This window comes from Xenopus laevis, chromosome 9_10L, assembly GCF_017654675.1.
Source record: "Xenopus laevis strain J_2021 chromosome 9_10L, Xenopus_laevis_v10.1, whole genome shotgun sequence".
In the NCBI taxonomy this organism is placed as follows: domain Eukaryota; kingdom Metazoa; phylum Chordata; class Amphibia; order Anura; family Pipidae; genus Xenopus; species Xenopus laevis.
The window spans coordinates 20206119-20222020 of record NC_054387.1 but is presented as its reverse complement, the minus strand read 5'-3'; the positions used below and the strand labels follow the sequence as shown (position 1 = coordinate 20222020).

At 40.4% G+C, this 15902-nt stretch overlaps 1 protein-coding gene across 1 annotated transcript; it reads right to left on the bottom strand.

Moving 5' to 3' along the window:
* Positions 1-1192: 1192 nt before the first annotated feature.
* On the bottom strand, positions 1193-14178 carry LOC108704325 (reticulophagy regulator 3). The gene is made up of 9 exons (XM_018240821.2): positions 13548-14178; positions 11489-11595; positions 9213-9243; positions 7636-7762; positions 6939-7023; positions 6389-6526; positions 5825-5895; positions 4665-4797; positions 1193-3890 (listed from the first exon to the last, which is right to left on the bottom strand). Exons 1-9 carry the CDS (start codon positions 13784-13786, stop codon positions 3445-3447), a joined length of 1377 nt encoding a protein of 458 aa, XP_018096310.1. The 5' UTR covers positions 13787-14178; the 3' UTR covers positions 1193-3444.
* Positions 14179-15902: the final 1724 nt, after the last annotated feature.

Genomic DNA, 15902 nt, shown 5'->3' with positions numbered 1-15902 from the left:
CAATGGAACGCTTACACCAGGACAGATAATCCTGCAATCCTTGTGGATCATGTTGAAACATCCCAATATGGTCGGGGGTATGATCTAAATTGGCCACAATGCCCAACCAAATCTGGGCAGGGAATGATTCCAATCGCAGGGGGGCCTAGACTGTGGGGTCTGCTTTCTCTATAGGAATCGGGACATGGGCAGGGCAAAGGCAGGAAGCGGTAAGGCGGATGGGGATCAGAGTGCGCCAGGACCGTCTGAAGATTTTTTTTTGCAGGGGGACCCGGCTAACTCTAGTTACGCCACTATTCGCATTGGAAAATCTTTTGAGATATGGAGCCACAGAATGGCAAATATTGTTCTCTATCCTCTTAATGGAATGTATCTTATTTCCGCATGTGGACAGCTTTGGAAATTTCAAGTCTCTATGGGTTCTCTCTTTTGAAATCAATAGAATTTGTCTTGTTGAAAAAAAAGCAAAAAGGAGGTGTGAGAAAATGATAAAAATAAACCATGGGGTGTGGGAAGAGGAAAACACAGACAAAAACAAGTATAAAAGAATAAATCTTGTTCCATGAGCTTTGCTGTGTTTTGCCCTGGAACCCAATAATATAAACTGAAGCTTCAGACAGAATTGTCTAAACTACAAAACAAAATTCATTAATAACCAGAAATGTTTTAGATACGGCCTTTTATGGAATTCCTATTTTCCCACAATAATAAATATTGTGTAAAAAACTGTGAACTCAAATATATTTGAGAATGATTAACATTAATTTTTGAGATTTATCTAATGAAAAAGTGTTTGAATAACCTTGGCAACTGCCGAATTTCTTGAGAAGTCAAAGCGATGTGTATGTGAAGCTTTCCAAAAGTGTACATGGTTTTTGCATTCAATTAAAACATTAGAGAATTTTCAGGCTCACTGACATGAATTAAATGGCTGTTTTCATTTGCACTAGACTTACTGCAATTGTTATGAACAAGGTTTTTTCTTAAATATGCTATTGATTTTTGAAAAAATATTAAAGTTTTTGTTCTGTCTTTGTTTTCTGCCATAAATCTGCCACTGAATTCAGGTTGTGTATTTTTTTTTTTTTTTGGTGTAACGCTCAGAATCAGTAATTCTATTGATTATTTTTTTGTTTTTCGAGAGGGGATAAAGGAATGTCACACACAGAAAGAAACGGAGTCACAAAAAAGAAACGATAATCAAAAGTATATTCAGGATTAAAAGTGCATTAACCTTGAGAGACTGGCGGAGCCAGACTCGACCTCTATTAAGAAAGGTTTCACAAAGACCTAAAACAAAGCTCAGCCTTATTACCAAAACAAATCTAAAGCCACAGTGTGCACAACACTATTACACCTTCTAGAAGTTAGATTTTTTGAATCCATCAACAACCTTTTGGAAGAGCAACGTTTCACCCTACCTAGTTCCATGGAAATGTAATGTTAAAATGCCAGATACAGGCTGGATCATTGCACACATTTGGAAACATGCGCTATAGCTTTAAGTGCGCAAAAAAAAAACAACATCAGAAAATTGAAATGACGCAAATGCATTTAAACATAATGCTCATGCAACGTGTACTTTTTAGAATGTGGGTTTTCTAGAAAGTATGATGTTAACATCAGGGCCAGAATTAGGGATAAGCAGAAGAAGCACCTGCCTAGGGCTCAATGACTAGGGGGGTTCAGGGCAGGTTCCTTATGAAAAGCCTTCTGCCTACCTATAGTCCGGGACTTCTTGTTGCCACTAGTTCTCCGCAACTCTGCTCGCTCCCCCGGTGGCTGGCCAGGTTGCTGTCCGGGTTGCCTAGGGCACCCAGTCGGCTTGGCCCCACCTTGGTTAATATAAATCTTATTTTGAAGGACATTTGGAGGAATATTAAAATAAATTAAAAAAAACATTCAGCCAAAAGTGGGGGCCAATCATTGTAATGACTCCAGGCCAACGGTCCAATCAAATATGGGGTCAGACCTTCAGAACAGGACGAAACCTAAATCCTCATGTGGTCCTCAACTAATGGACTTTTTCCACCTACCCACGAGACACTTTCCTCCACTTGTATATTTCAGCCAGTAGAAAAGGGCCCAAGACAGTAACCGCCGCCTTCTATACACAAAGAATACTGTCATTACAAAATTACCCGTGCATAATACCACAAGTTTTGGGCAATGGAACACACTCAACAACACTACACCCTGTGCACCGTTGCCTTTTAAATGGTCTCTTGTTTTCTGTTACATTAGAGGTTTAGATTTCATGTATGTATGTATGTATGTATGTATGTATGTATCGTATGTATGTATGTATATGATTAATAATTAGAAGGCATCTTGCATACCTTCAACTAAGTTTCCTTATCTCCTTTCCCCTCAGCTACTGGTATTCAAAGCAGCAGAGAAGTAAACATTATTCAGGAATTCAATCCGGTTTTGTCCCATAAGACACAGACTCTGATTCAGAGTGTATATCTAAAAACTCTGCCATAAAGCAAGAGAGGCTGCTGCAGTTTGCCTGAAGGGAAACAAGAGGTGTATCAGGAATTAAGTTCCCCCATTTAAGCTCAGAAATTGCCAATAACTCTGTTTCCAAAAATAACACAACTTTACATAATGTTTTCAGTTAAACGTAAATGCACAACAGCACCAGTACTGGTGTTTCCATTCAAAGACTTAATACCAGTGCATTCAGATGTTTCCTATTCAAGTGAATGAAAGGCTGCAGGGGCAGTTTCCACTGGCTGAAGTACACTGGTAAAAAAATATGCCCCATATGCCATCAGCTTATTGCATATATGAGACCATGGGCTGGCAACAGAAAAAGATATCTGAACTAAGCAGACCTGATATTAAATACATTGCTTCAGAGAAATAATGTGTCCAGAACAGAAGCAAATGGTATTTGTATTGAAATGGATAATGCTCATTTGTTCTCATTGCTGGTCTTTTAAGTGCTAAAGCAAGATTTTTTTATCAGTGCAAATCCATAGGAACCAGATATCACATTCCTCTCCATTATACTATAAGGATAACAAACACTGAACATTTTGTCTATAAAAACATTTGAATGGCCAACACAATTAATTAAAAAAAAAAAAAAAACACTACTTGTTTATGAATCCAAAGAATAATTACACATCTACCTAATGCATGGATCTCCTAATCCTGTAGAAATCACCTTTAAAATAGTGTGTATTTATTTATTCTAGGTTCACTATGCGTACAGACTTCACAGTGATAAAACAGCAGACAGTATATCTGTCTGCAATCAGAAATGAAGTCCACACGCCTGGGTCCAACGAGGTGGCATAAAATAAAGATTTCTGAAGGGCAAAAAAAACCAAAACTCCAAATCCACCAATATTAATAATAATAATAATAATACTACACTGCTTTCAGGGTAGTTAGGAAGAACTTCCAGTCTGTATCCCATCATGATGGTTTGCGTTACTGATGGGCTTGTGAACCTGATGGGTCCATTTGGCTCAACTCAGACTGGTCAAGTAGTTCAAAGTCATCAGCTTCTGCATCAGTGTCCAGCTCAGAACTGGAGTTTCTCTGATACGGTTTGGCTCTTGGATTTTCAGCATAAGTGTGGGTTTGCTGGCTAGCTCCTGCCAGTGCCAGCTGTATCATGCCCCTGGTCACAAGTCCAGCAATGTTTTCTGTGATGTTCTGTGTGCTTGGGAAGCCACCCAGTGATGGCTCTGCATCCAGCGACTCTTGCTCGTCATACAGTTGGCGAGAGGAGCGACGTGGGTGAAGAGCTGTGCTTGGTAATCCAATGCTAGTTTCATCATCATCTTCTATTCCCATTGCCTCTGGGTTTATCGAAGGAAAATCAGGGAGATCACGAGCGAATGACTCCTCTGGATCGCTGTGGCGGTCCAAATCTGGAAAAGATGAAATATTAGATTTGTCTGTAGTAAACTGCATAGCTTAAAGCTATGCATAAATACTGTATGTGTAGTGATCTATTCATTGGAGAAACCAGTGAAATCTTGACCTTTGTTACATAGTACAGGAGGAAGCCCATTTATGAAAGGTCGAATTTCGAATTCATGTGGATTTTTTTTAAATTCGAATATACTCACAATTAGACTGGGAGGTTATTTAAGAAAAAGTTTTTAATATCGAATATTCGATCGAATGGTTCCGACGGGAAAAATTGAATCGTATTCTATTCGTAAGAATCGAGCTTTTCTCCGACAAAAAAACTTGAATGTCAGGAAGGCTATTAACATCTCCAAATGGCTCATCGGATCTCTGCCATTAACTTGTACATGAATTCGGCAGGTTTTAGGTGGGGAATATTCGAATTAGGACTGTTTAGATGTCGACGTGTGATAAATCTCACATTCGAATTTGCATTCGAAAAGGGGGATTAAAATTCAAATGTGTGAATTTTTAAACTCTAAAAATCGAATTTACTATTTGACCCTTGATAAATCTGCCCCAAAGCGACCACAATCTGCTGCAGGGAGCCTTATCAGTATTATTCATTTCTAGGCAACATGTTTTTATTTTCACCTCAGTATTTTGCATCCAAATTTTAAAGTGCTACTATTTTGCAAGTCCTTCTTGCACGTCTACATTCTTAGTCTTTATGCTGCGACTATTCTAAAATACAGAGTTGGAGAAATAAATCTCTTTGCTTGTTGTTTTACCTTCGGAACCTTCTGTAAGAGGCGTTTGGCCCCTTGATAAGTTGAACGTTCCATTTTCAGTGTAGGAAACTTCTGCATCAGAATGCTCGGAGTCGGAAATGGTCAGTTCTTTAGCTACTGCTGAATCATCCAGCTGGAAATCAATACAAAAATATTGCAATGGGAAAATTATTAATAAATATGCTCATGTGCTCATCTTATTGCTCCATAAGGCTTTGGGAAAAAAGGGCCATATTTACTAATTGCCAACTATGGAAATTAAAATTTGCAAAAAAATTCAGGCTCTTTCCCCTATTTATAGATGTATTTCTCCCAGAGGACTCAACACCTTTAAAGGAGAACTAAACCCTAAAAATGAATGTGGCTAAAAATGGCATATTTTATATACTGCACTTATTACACCAGCCTAAAGTTTCAGCTTCTCAATAGCAGCAATGATCCAGGACTTCAAACTTGTCACAGGGGTTCACCAGCTTGGAAAGTGTCTGTGACACTCACATGTTCAGTGGGCTCTGAGTGGCTGTTGAGAAGATAAGCTTAAGGGTCGTTGCAAATTATCAAGCAGAAAATGAGGTTTGTCTGTAATATAAGCTGATGCTACAGGGCTGATTATTACATTTTGATGCTAACTGCACTGGTTTCTAAGCGGACATGTAGTAGTTATCTGTATTAAGTACTAATCAGCCTTATACTGTGAAATTTCTATTCTATGTGTACTGTATATTGTGAGTGGGTCCCTAAGCTCAGTAAGTGACAGAAACACAAAGCATGTGCAGTGAATCAGCAGAAAAGATGGGGAGCTACTGGGGCATCTTTGGAGACACATATCTTTACTGCTAAAGGACTGTGGTTGCCTTGAGCTGGTACAGAAACCTTAAACATAATGTACAACATTTCTAGGCTACTTCTTTGGTTCAGCTATAGTTCTCTTTTAAAGACCCTTTGACCAAATAGTAAACTTATGGTCATGAAACTGGAGGTGGGTCAGGCAATGTTGGCTCTAAGCTTTTGGATCATGCTTATAGAATGTGAAACCAGAGTATGCTTGGTTCATAAGGCTACAGATGTATAATAACTATTATGCCAACCTGCCCACGTTATTTAAGGAAAGTATAAAAATATCAAACATTGGAATGTTTAATAGAAAATTGGCCATTTACCGAAGGGCAAAACGCAGCAAGCTCTTCTTCACTATCACTACCATCAGTTGGAGGAAGGGCACGATTATGCTCTGGAAACAGAAATACAGAAATTGGTGTAAGAGGTATTTATTTCTAAAGCAAAATATAAATATATCCAAAACTATATAAGGTAAGCTTATTCATTCACTGGCACACACTAATGGTTATGCCAGTGACATTATTTATATAGCAGTGTATGCATTGTCTAGTACATGTGGCCTTTTCAAGCCTCAAAATGCTGTATCTGTGTTATTTAATTGGACTGTACTTTTATAGTAATCTGACTGGGACCATCAACTAACTAAGTTAATTTTTGGCATTAACTATGAAGCACCACAGTGTGTGGCCTGCTTTAGATAAGCCTCAGTCCCAAATCTTGGTTCCTTCAGTTTGCCGCAGTTAAATGGGGAACATACACTCCTATTAAAAATAAGCTCAATCAACTGGTCTTGTGTAAATAGGTCCATAAGCCAACCTCCATACTGCAGTCTGCTTCACACATACAATATCCAAGGTACAAGGGTTTTAATTTTAGTTACTTACGTTGCCTTTCCTTGTACTTGGACATCATATAACCACGCACACTGAAGTCCAACCGCTGCAGTGCTGGTTCAAGCTTCTGGTATATACGCCGCCCCAGCTGGTGATATATGGCAAGAGGCCAAAGCAGAAGAAAAAGTACTGTGGGTGGCAAAAAAAAAAACCAGTATAATGAGTTATAGTGCAGAGGGTTGGGTTTTGCCAAGGGCAATAGGGCAAGGACCTCATGGCATATCCATGATGTTTGAAAAACAGAGAAGAGGATATCACTTGTCAAACACTGTGAATAGATTGTGAAATCTATTTTTATCACATTCTACTTCTCTGTCTCCTACATGATCACCTCTGTACTGAACCCCAGGTCCAGCTTAGAAGAAGAATAGAGGGCAGAAGGCAGAACTAAATATTATTAGCTGGTTTTAATGTGTAAATGAAATACTGTTAGAATTATGCTGTGATGAACTACTGATTTACTAGGTCTTTCCCTAAATATGTTTAAATTAATTTTTTTGGTACAAATGTACATTACTTCAAGCAAAGATGTTCGACTTACAAAGCAAATATGACAGAACAACACCAGGAATGTATCCACCAAGAACAGCTAGGAATGTCAGGAAGCTGCAGACCAAAAGGCAGAACTGTATATGGGAAAAGAAACATGCAATATGTTTAGATCCATCAATAAATACATGCAACGGAGGAATTCAGTAAATACTTTTCTTGATCCAAACCAATTCTTGGTTGTTCTATAGTGTTTATTTATAGTAAGTATTAATCAATTCTCAAAAGTGTGTATTTGGGTGCATGCCCCACAATTAGCCACAATATTATTATAGGATATAAACAGCAATCCATACATGTGGGTCACACACAGGCCTATAATGGATAATGACTCAGCCACTCCAAACTGCAAATGAACAATTATTGGTGTTACATAGGTCAAAATTACATAATTCCCAATTATTCAGCCAGATTCTTTGGGAGCGAGAGACCTGTTTCTGGGCATAAATCTTGTTTGGCAGCCCTGCCAAACTAATAGATCTTTCTATGTTTGGTCACTTTTAAAGCCGACAAAACTCTATAATCTTTTTCCATTCAAGAAACTATCTTTTAAATTATTTTCCATGATAGATGGCTGTGGGGATGGGTGTGTGTGTCACCATTTCAAGTTTTCAACACATCTCACAGAAACTTTAAAGCCATGTAAAATTGTTTGAGTAGTTTAGCATAGTATGCAAAATTTGAATTACCTTGCCCGGGTTTTCAGTTTTGAAGAGCAGAAGGTTCCTCAAAAAGTTGTTCACACTGACCCATGTATCAGCTGCATGATAGCATAGCTCTGGGACACTGAGTAGCCTTGGATGCACGAAGCCCCAGCTGCAACACACAAAAACTAATTTATAAAAACAAATCTTTTATCACACATGTATTAAACTATGACAACTAAAACTCATAGAAGAAATAGTCTAAACATGCCAGATCTTATGTTTTGAGCATTTGTACATACCCAAGACTCATACATTCTGGGCTGCTCTCAGTACACAACCCTGGGGACTTATGCTCCACAGGTATAGAGGAACAGACCCCTAGGGCATTCTGGATCCTAACTGATATTAAGTCCTGTAGCATCAGCTACTATGCCAAATGTAACCTCACTTTCTGATAATTTTGCTATAATTTCTGACAGCCCTAAAAAGGAGAAGTAAAGGTCTTCTAACTTGGGGGGTGCCATAAGTTAGGCACTCCCAAGTGATTGCATGTACTTACCTGAAACCCCGGTGCTCCTATCAGAAGAAAACTGCACCGGCCCAGGATTTTTTCAGTGAGCACCATGGATCGATTGTCTTTGTCTTCAAATTTCCAAGGGCAGACGCATGCACAGTAGAATGAAATAGACAACTTTTTCATTAAAGTTCGGCTTTTCACGCTACTGCGCATGTGCAGCCGCAAGAAAAACAAAAAGAAACCCAAAAGCTAATCGTTCCGTGGTGCTCACTGGAAGCATCCTGGGCTGGTGCAGTTTTCTTCTGATAGGAGCACCAGCCCAGGGTTCAGGTAAGTACATGTGATCACTTGGGGGTGCCTAACATTTGGCATCCTCAAGTTAGAAGACCTTTCCTTCTCCTTTAAGTTAAAAAAGGCCCAAAGCACAATGGGCATGTGCAATGCCATTGGCATACAAACGGCAGTTTATAAAGTTCAAAAATCTGAAGGCCTGATACTGCTATAGGGCTGCTGAACCTCTGGACTCAGTTCAGTATATATAAAGATATACATTTTTTAGCCATATTCATTAGGTTTTGGTTTAAAATAAATAATTGAAATAAAATATTTCTGCATTAGTTGCCAGGGAATAAAGAAGTAATAAACCTTCCCTAGGCTCACCAACAGCAATAATAATTCATGCCTTCACAATACGTTTACAATCTAAACTGATGTCCTGTTCCCTCATAAGGTCTCTGCAGATCTGTACACCAAGGGCATAATGTACTCCAGAACTTCTAGCAACACTTCTGAGAGCACAACTACAATCATGTCAATCATATTTGATCCACAGTAATAGAATTAGTGTTTATAGGTGCATATTGAATATAGTGGTTTTTTTCTATATAAAATAAAGCAAAACAGAGATGAACATAAATAACATGTTTCAGCTGTCTGGCATTAAACCTCTCAAACCCCAGAAGCATCTTCTAGTCAAGGAATAATAGCACTGGACTGCCATGTTCACTAGCTGGCAACTAAGGTAGGTAGTAAGGTTCATCTAGTTTAAAGAACGCCAGTCTGGTTAACAAAGCAATAAGGCAGTACAGTATTACTATCTCACCTGTCATTGTCCAGTTCGTTGGCTTTCGCAGCTGAAAAGGCACAAATAGAAATGGTGAGAAAGTGAATACGCAATGCAGATAATATGGCAAAACTATTGTAAAAAATTAGGCCAATATTGCACTGGCAATTTGATTCCATGGGTTTCAAACAAGTTCTATGTACCAACTCCTGCTTCAATGAGGCCCTCTTGGCTTCTACTGGATGTGAGTGCTGTACCTGGATTATTGCAACTATTTTTACCATTATTAAGTTTCATATATATATATATATATATATATATATATATATATATATATATATATATATATATATATATATATATATATATATATATATATATATATATATATATATATTCTGTATTTCCTCTCCATGGAGGAGAATGTTTAAAGCATGCAATATAAAGGATACAATATTTTTAAAAAAAGTAATGGTTAAATGACTAGTTAGTTGGACAATGGAGACAATTGTCACTAAAATACATTATGTAGCAGGTTGTGGAATGGAACAAAGAAAAAAATACATTTTTCATTAATTTACTAATTAATATTACTTTCTCAAGGTCAGGCTCACTAATTCTCTGTGATTATGTTATGCAAGGGAATGCACTGAGCCAAAGCATGGCCATTTCTACATTTATTATAGTGTATAATAATATACTATAAACATCTACCAAGGACCTCAATGTACTTGACTACTCAAAGATGTGGCCTGTAGTCACATATGTAGGCACATATTCTGGCTGTCTAGAGGAACAGTTATTCTACCCAGCCTGGTGACTGCATTTACAAGAAGCCTTATCAGAGAAAGTCCTCAGTGGGGCACTGCTAGAAGGGGCTGTATCAAGTATTGCTCATGACCCACCCAGTGGTAGAGCCAAAGGCTTTCAAATTAGGATACACGCCTCCAATTCCCTACATGGAAAATCAATGCATTGCCAAAAAAAGACCAATGTACCTTGTGAGAGCTTCAACACTTCACAAACATATCACAGGATGTTTTGAATAATTTGGGAACAGGAATAATCACACTGGTATGGAGAAATCCATCATGACTCCTTGGGTGGTTTGGCCATAATAATCATCCCTTGGATGCACGGGGGGGGGGGGGGGGTTGTTGCATCCTGACAAACTTGTATAAGAAACCTTTATCCCAGTACAAGAACATGAACAAAAATGATATACTATATTTTGCTTGACTTTTTGACCCAGAGTCTGATCGACTATGATCTGCTAGGCAGAATCATCGTCTTTCAATTTTTTCCAGACCAATAAAGCATGTGTGTGTGCTCTGATAGGAACATTATGTTGCATGTTCATAACAGATAATTTTCATAAAATATATGATCATGCTAAAAACATAAAAAAGGAAGCAGCCTGTGGTTTATCTGCATGAGTAGGAAATATGGGGACTGTCTTTATCCTGGCCTATCCTGACCCAGGGAAGGCTTTGCTGTGAGCCGATAAGCTCTCTTGGAAAACTGCAGTTAGAACTTACTTTCAGTTTTGCCCTGGCATGTAAAGAGGGTGAGAGTGCTCAGATAGGAAAAAAGTGTTGCATATTCATTCCACATAATTCTGAGCAGATACATGAATCATACTGAAAACATCAGAACCCTTACCCTGTGGGTAAAACCAGCAATACATTAAAGGGACTGTCACAATTTTTATGGTATGGATTTTTTTTCCCTAAATGTTTTAATTACTCAACCAATTAGTTTATTTTTTTGTTGTTGTAATATTGGTGTAGGCAACCATCTCAGGTCATTTTGCCTGGTCATGTGCTTTCAGAAAGCTGGCTGTTGTTTATCCTACTCAATGTAACTGAAGGAGTCACAGTGGGACATGGATTTTTACTATTAAGTGCTGTTCTTATATCTACCGGGGAGCTGTTATCTGATTACCTTCCCATCGTTCTGCTGATGGGCTGCTGGGGTTGGGGGGAGATATAACTCCAACTTGCAGTGCAGCAGTAACGAGTGCTGAAGTTTATCAGAGCACAAGTCACATGACTGTGGGCTCCTGGGAAACTGGCAATATGTCTAGCCCCATGTCAAGATTTCAAAATTGAATATAAAAAAAAAAAAAGAGCTTGCTCTTTTGAAAAAAAGATTTGAGTGCAGAATTCTGCTTTAGCATCACTATTAATGGATGTGTTTTGAAAAAAAAACAAAAAACACGTTTTCCAATGACAGTATCCCTTTAACTACATAAATTCATGTGAATGGACAGAAGCACACACGTAATGTACGATCATATCTAGAATCCTTCTTACCTCCTAGTTCAGGCCATAACTTGTTCTTCCACTGGTCTGCACAAATGACTATCATTAGCCCAAATGCTACCAAAAATAGGATTCTGAGTGAGGTCAAAGCAAAAAACCTGCAAATAAATAAAATTATATTTTAATAATTAGATGTGTTGCACCTTTTACATTTTCTTTTCTAGCCCCTACCAACTGCAGTTGCTCTAGGCCAGTGATCCCCAACCAGTGGCTCATGAGCAACATGTTGCTCACCAACCCCTTGGATGTTGTGCCCAGTGGCCCTTAAATCAGGGGCTTATTTTTGAATTCCTGACCTGGAGGCAAGTTTTTTTTGCATAAAAACCTGGTGTACTGCCAAACATAACCTCCTGTAGGTTGCCAGTCCACATATGGGCTACCAAATGGCCAATCACTGCCTTTTTTTGGCAACACAAGGGACTATTTTCATGCTTGTGTTGCTCCCCAACTCTTTTTAAATCCGATTGTTACTCATGGGTAAAAAAGGTTGGGGATCCCCGCTCTAGGCAGTAATTAAAACATACATACATTTATTTTTTTAATCCTTGATTGCATTATTAGTAGGGATCCTTTTTAGGCACCTTGTTTAATAACTGGTTTTACCACTTCTGGGAATGTTAGTTTTTGATTGTGAAAGGGTGTTGTTTATAGGGATGCACTGAATCCAGGATTCGGTTCAGGATTCAGCCTTTTTCAGCTTGATTTGGATTTGGCCGAATCGAATCATAATTTGCATATGCAAATTAGGGGCAGGGAGGGAAATTGCATGACTTTTTTGTCACAAAACAAGGAAGTAAAAAATGTTTTCCCCTTCCAACCCCTAATTTGCATATGCAAATTAGGATTTCGATTCGGTATTTGCCCGAATCTTTCACGAAGGATTCGGGGGATGGGCCGAATCCAAAATAATGGATTCGGTGCAACCCCTAGTTGTTTACTTTGATTAATTTGGGAAAATTTGATTTTACAACTATTTTCTAAGGGTATAAGAGGTTTGCGGTGTGCTATTTTACAGTTTGTTCCGAGGCTCTAACAAAATTAAAAAAAAAAAAAAATCCATGTACTATTTATAAAAAACTAAAACGGGCAAATATTCACTTGTTTGTTTTAAAGAAACCACATTACACATACACATATTTTGGGGTCCTGAATGGGGCAGATGGGAAACTGACATTATGTCTAGCCCCATGTCAAATTTCAAAATTGAATATAATAAAATCTGTTTGCTCTTTTTAAAAATGGATTACAGTGCAGAATTCTGCTGGAGCAGCACTATTAACTGATGCGTTTTGAATAAAACATGACCGTATCCCTTTAACGTAGTTTCCGCAAATGATCGCAATGACTGCTCTGCGCATCGATGTTAGGAAACTTAGTCGCTGCGAATATTCTGCCAGAAAAAGACACAGCGATAAACATGCGGAAACTTAAAAGTCCAATTGATCACACTTTAGTAAACGGACCCCATTATTATGCTTTGTATCATGTAATATACATCAACAGAACACTAATACACTGAGAAATGGTCAGAGGCCAGAGAAACAACAGGAAAAAGGAAAGAAAAGGTAATAAAGTAATTGTATACACTACACAGATCTCTATCACTTTCATTGCCACATTGGACAGTAAAAGGGAAAGAAGCTTTACACATTAGCTGTCAAGGTCAGACACGTGGTGTTGGGGGGAGGAAGGGTCCATGACCACTGCAGCCATTGAACTACAAGTCCCAGAAAGCAATGGTTGACAAGTGACGCATCAATCTGTTGCTCATGAGCTGTGCGGGTCACAGGGTCGGTTATACAAGAAGTGAGGGCTCAGAAATGCAGACAGACTGAAAAGACTTTTAGACAGGAATGCAGGCCCCGGTTTTGGCGGATATATAATGGCCAGCGTGGCCCCAACACTGTAGCGTCACGTGATACATATCGTGTGAAACAGGAATGTTCAATCTACAGATCCTGCTCAGTTTTTTATAAAGGGGATCCCCTGCCCAAGCGCCGCCCCCACTATTATTATTAATACAGATTCTTTATTACAGGCAACATCTCACCAGAAAGCTGCATTGAGGCCCAGGTGGAGCAGCGCACTGTGCCGGGGTTTCTCCCACACGAGTACGGCCTGCACGTAACTAAGTACCGGCTCGTAGCTGCTCAGGCTCTGCTGTAACATCTCCTGTAAGTCTCGGACCCGCTCGTCTCTTTCTCGGGCCTCTACACACTGCGCGCCGCTTCTCCTCAGCCCAGAGGCTCCCTGCTCCTCCTCCCCCACTCTTTGCGCCATCTTCTGCATTCCCTGCCTGTCACCAAGATACCGCCATTGACATCAACCAGTTACTGAGGAGTTGGATGAGGGGAAACAGGTGCCACCTAGCGCCCAGCACCACACTGAGGACAGGGGCTGACCACGGCCAAATGCCAAGTACTTCTTAAACGTTGCCCCTGTCTGTTCTCATCGCGCTGCCAACTGCGCCTGCGCAATGCCATCACCTGTCATTTACCATATCCGCCTCTCTGGGCTTTTTTGTTGTTTATGTTCTGTGCCGTTACGTCACTGGTTCTGGCCCAATTACCCACTAGACTCAAGCGCAAAGGCCCCGCCCATCATTACAATTGCCCGCAAAGACATTTGTGACTCAATGCTAGGTGACGTCAAGCAGACTTTACTGATTGTCTCCGCCTCACACATGGCTGCTGGCTGCACACAAGGTAGCGACTACTACCTGCCCTAATGGGTAAAATCCGCAGTGGAGCCGTCACATGGTAGGATCACATGACCGTGATGTCAGGTCCTTGAGGATAGGAACTAGCCGCTACCAATTAAATACGATAGTCATGTGCAGTAGCCGATGTGTAAGGGCTGTGTGGGACAAATCGAGATTTAAAGGGCCAGTTTGACTGGAGTTTCAGATATCATTTTAAGGGTTAAGGACAGGTTCGGGCTGGGGTGGCCGGAGCCCACCGGGACTGCTGCCCAAGGTCCCCCTTCGACCCCTCGGACTCGGGTCTCTGGAAATGTGAATAATGGAACGTTACCTGAGTAATATTTCAGCACTATGCCAGAGCTTTATTTAGGAGCCACCCAGTGTCGAATCATAATCCCCCCCCTCCATTGATTCCCTTTAAAGCAGGGAACATATATATAAAGGCAAGTCATATAAAACTGACAGTAGTAGAAGGGACGACAGATAGGGGCAGCTGGTTTGGGGCCTCTGGCAGGCTCGGACTGGCAATCTGTGGGGTCTGGCAAATGCCAGAGGGGCTGCTATAAGGCCCCCATAGAAAGTCAGTATTTAGTGGGCTGATTGGGCCTCTGTGTACCTGAAATGTCAGGGCCTATTTTAATTCTCAGTCCAGACCTGGCCTCCAGTAGTTCAGTCCAACAGTGAAGTAACAATATTATCCTGTATATGAGATATGTATCAGTTTGTACAACTCACACCCGTGTGTATGTCCTTCTCCCTTGGAGAATCACATATATTAGTGCACATGTCTCTATACATATATATATATATTTCTCAGCAGCGCTCACATCATTGGGTGGGATGGGAATTCCCTTGGCACAAGGCCAGGTCTTTCAGTTACCCGCTGTGTCCATATGTCAGGAGCAGTCTGGGACACTCACGTCTGGGCTTTGGCCGAACTTGACATTTTTAATGCCGTGGCGGGGCCCCCTACTGTGACGCACCGAGCGCGCATGAATGAAAGCGCCACTCAGCACGCCTGCGTGAAGGCACAGCCCGGCCAACTGCATGAATGGTGCCATGCGCAGATGGCGCTGCACGACGCCTAAAAAACATTTTTTATGTAGTATCCGAATGGGAGAGGGGACTGGCCTGGCGGGGGCCCATTAAGGTTAAGGGCCCACCGTTTTTTTCCCGATATCCCGCCAGGCCACTCTGACCCTGCTTAAGGATATGATTCTCTCCTCTGGCCTGAGATATCCAACATGCCGCCCTTCAGCTATTTAGCAAATACAGCTTTCAGGGGAGCACATTGTGATGTTATAGAGGCACAGTCTCGTCATTGCTTTCCTCCTAGTGTCTCCCAGTCCCTCCACAGGAAAGGGAATAATAATGGTCTCAAGCTACTGCAAAACTGTAACTCCCAGCAGTTTTACAACTGCTGTCTGCAGTGAAAAGTTGGGGTTAACTAATGTCTCTGTACACATAGGTGTGATACACTACAACGCCAACAACCCCCACAGATCCAGAGAGTTATAGTTTAATAATCAACTGCAGGAACATCCCCGTTCACATTATTGAGTAGTAGTAGTACTACTCTACAGGTTGTGATCAAGGCTGTTTTTAAATCAGGTTCTGCTCTAGGCACCAGGCCTCATCCCACCCCTGGTGCCAGAGATTGGTGCATGCGCAGGACAGCCAGCCTACATGCCTAAGGCACTGGCC

Coding starts and splice junctions, on each gene's coding strand:
- LOC108704325 (XM_018240821.2), bottom strand. CDS start 13,786: ATGCAGAAGATGGCGCAAAGAGTGGGGGAGGAGGAGCAGGGAGCCTCT. Junction 7,763..9,212: donor AACGAACTGGACAATGACAG/GTGAGATAGTAA, acceptor TGTGTGTTGCAG/CTGGGGCTTCGTGCATCCAA. Junction 4,798..5,824: donor TTGCTGCGTTTTGCCCTTCG/GTAAATGGCCAA, acceptor ATTGATTTCCAG/CTGGATGATTCAGCAGTAGC.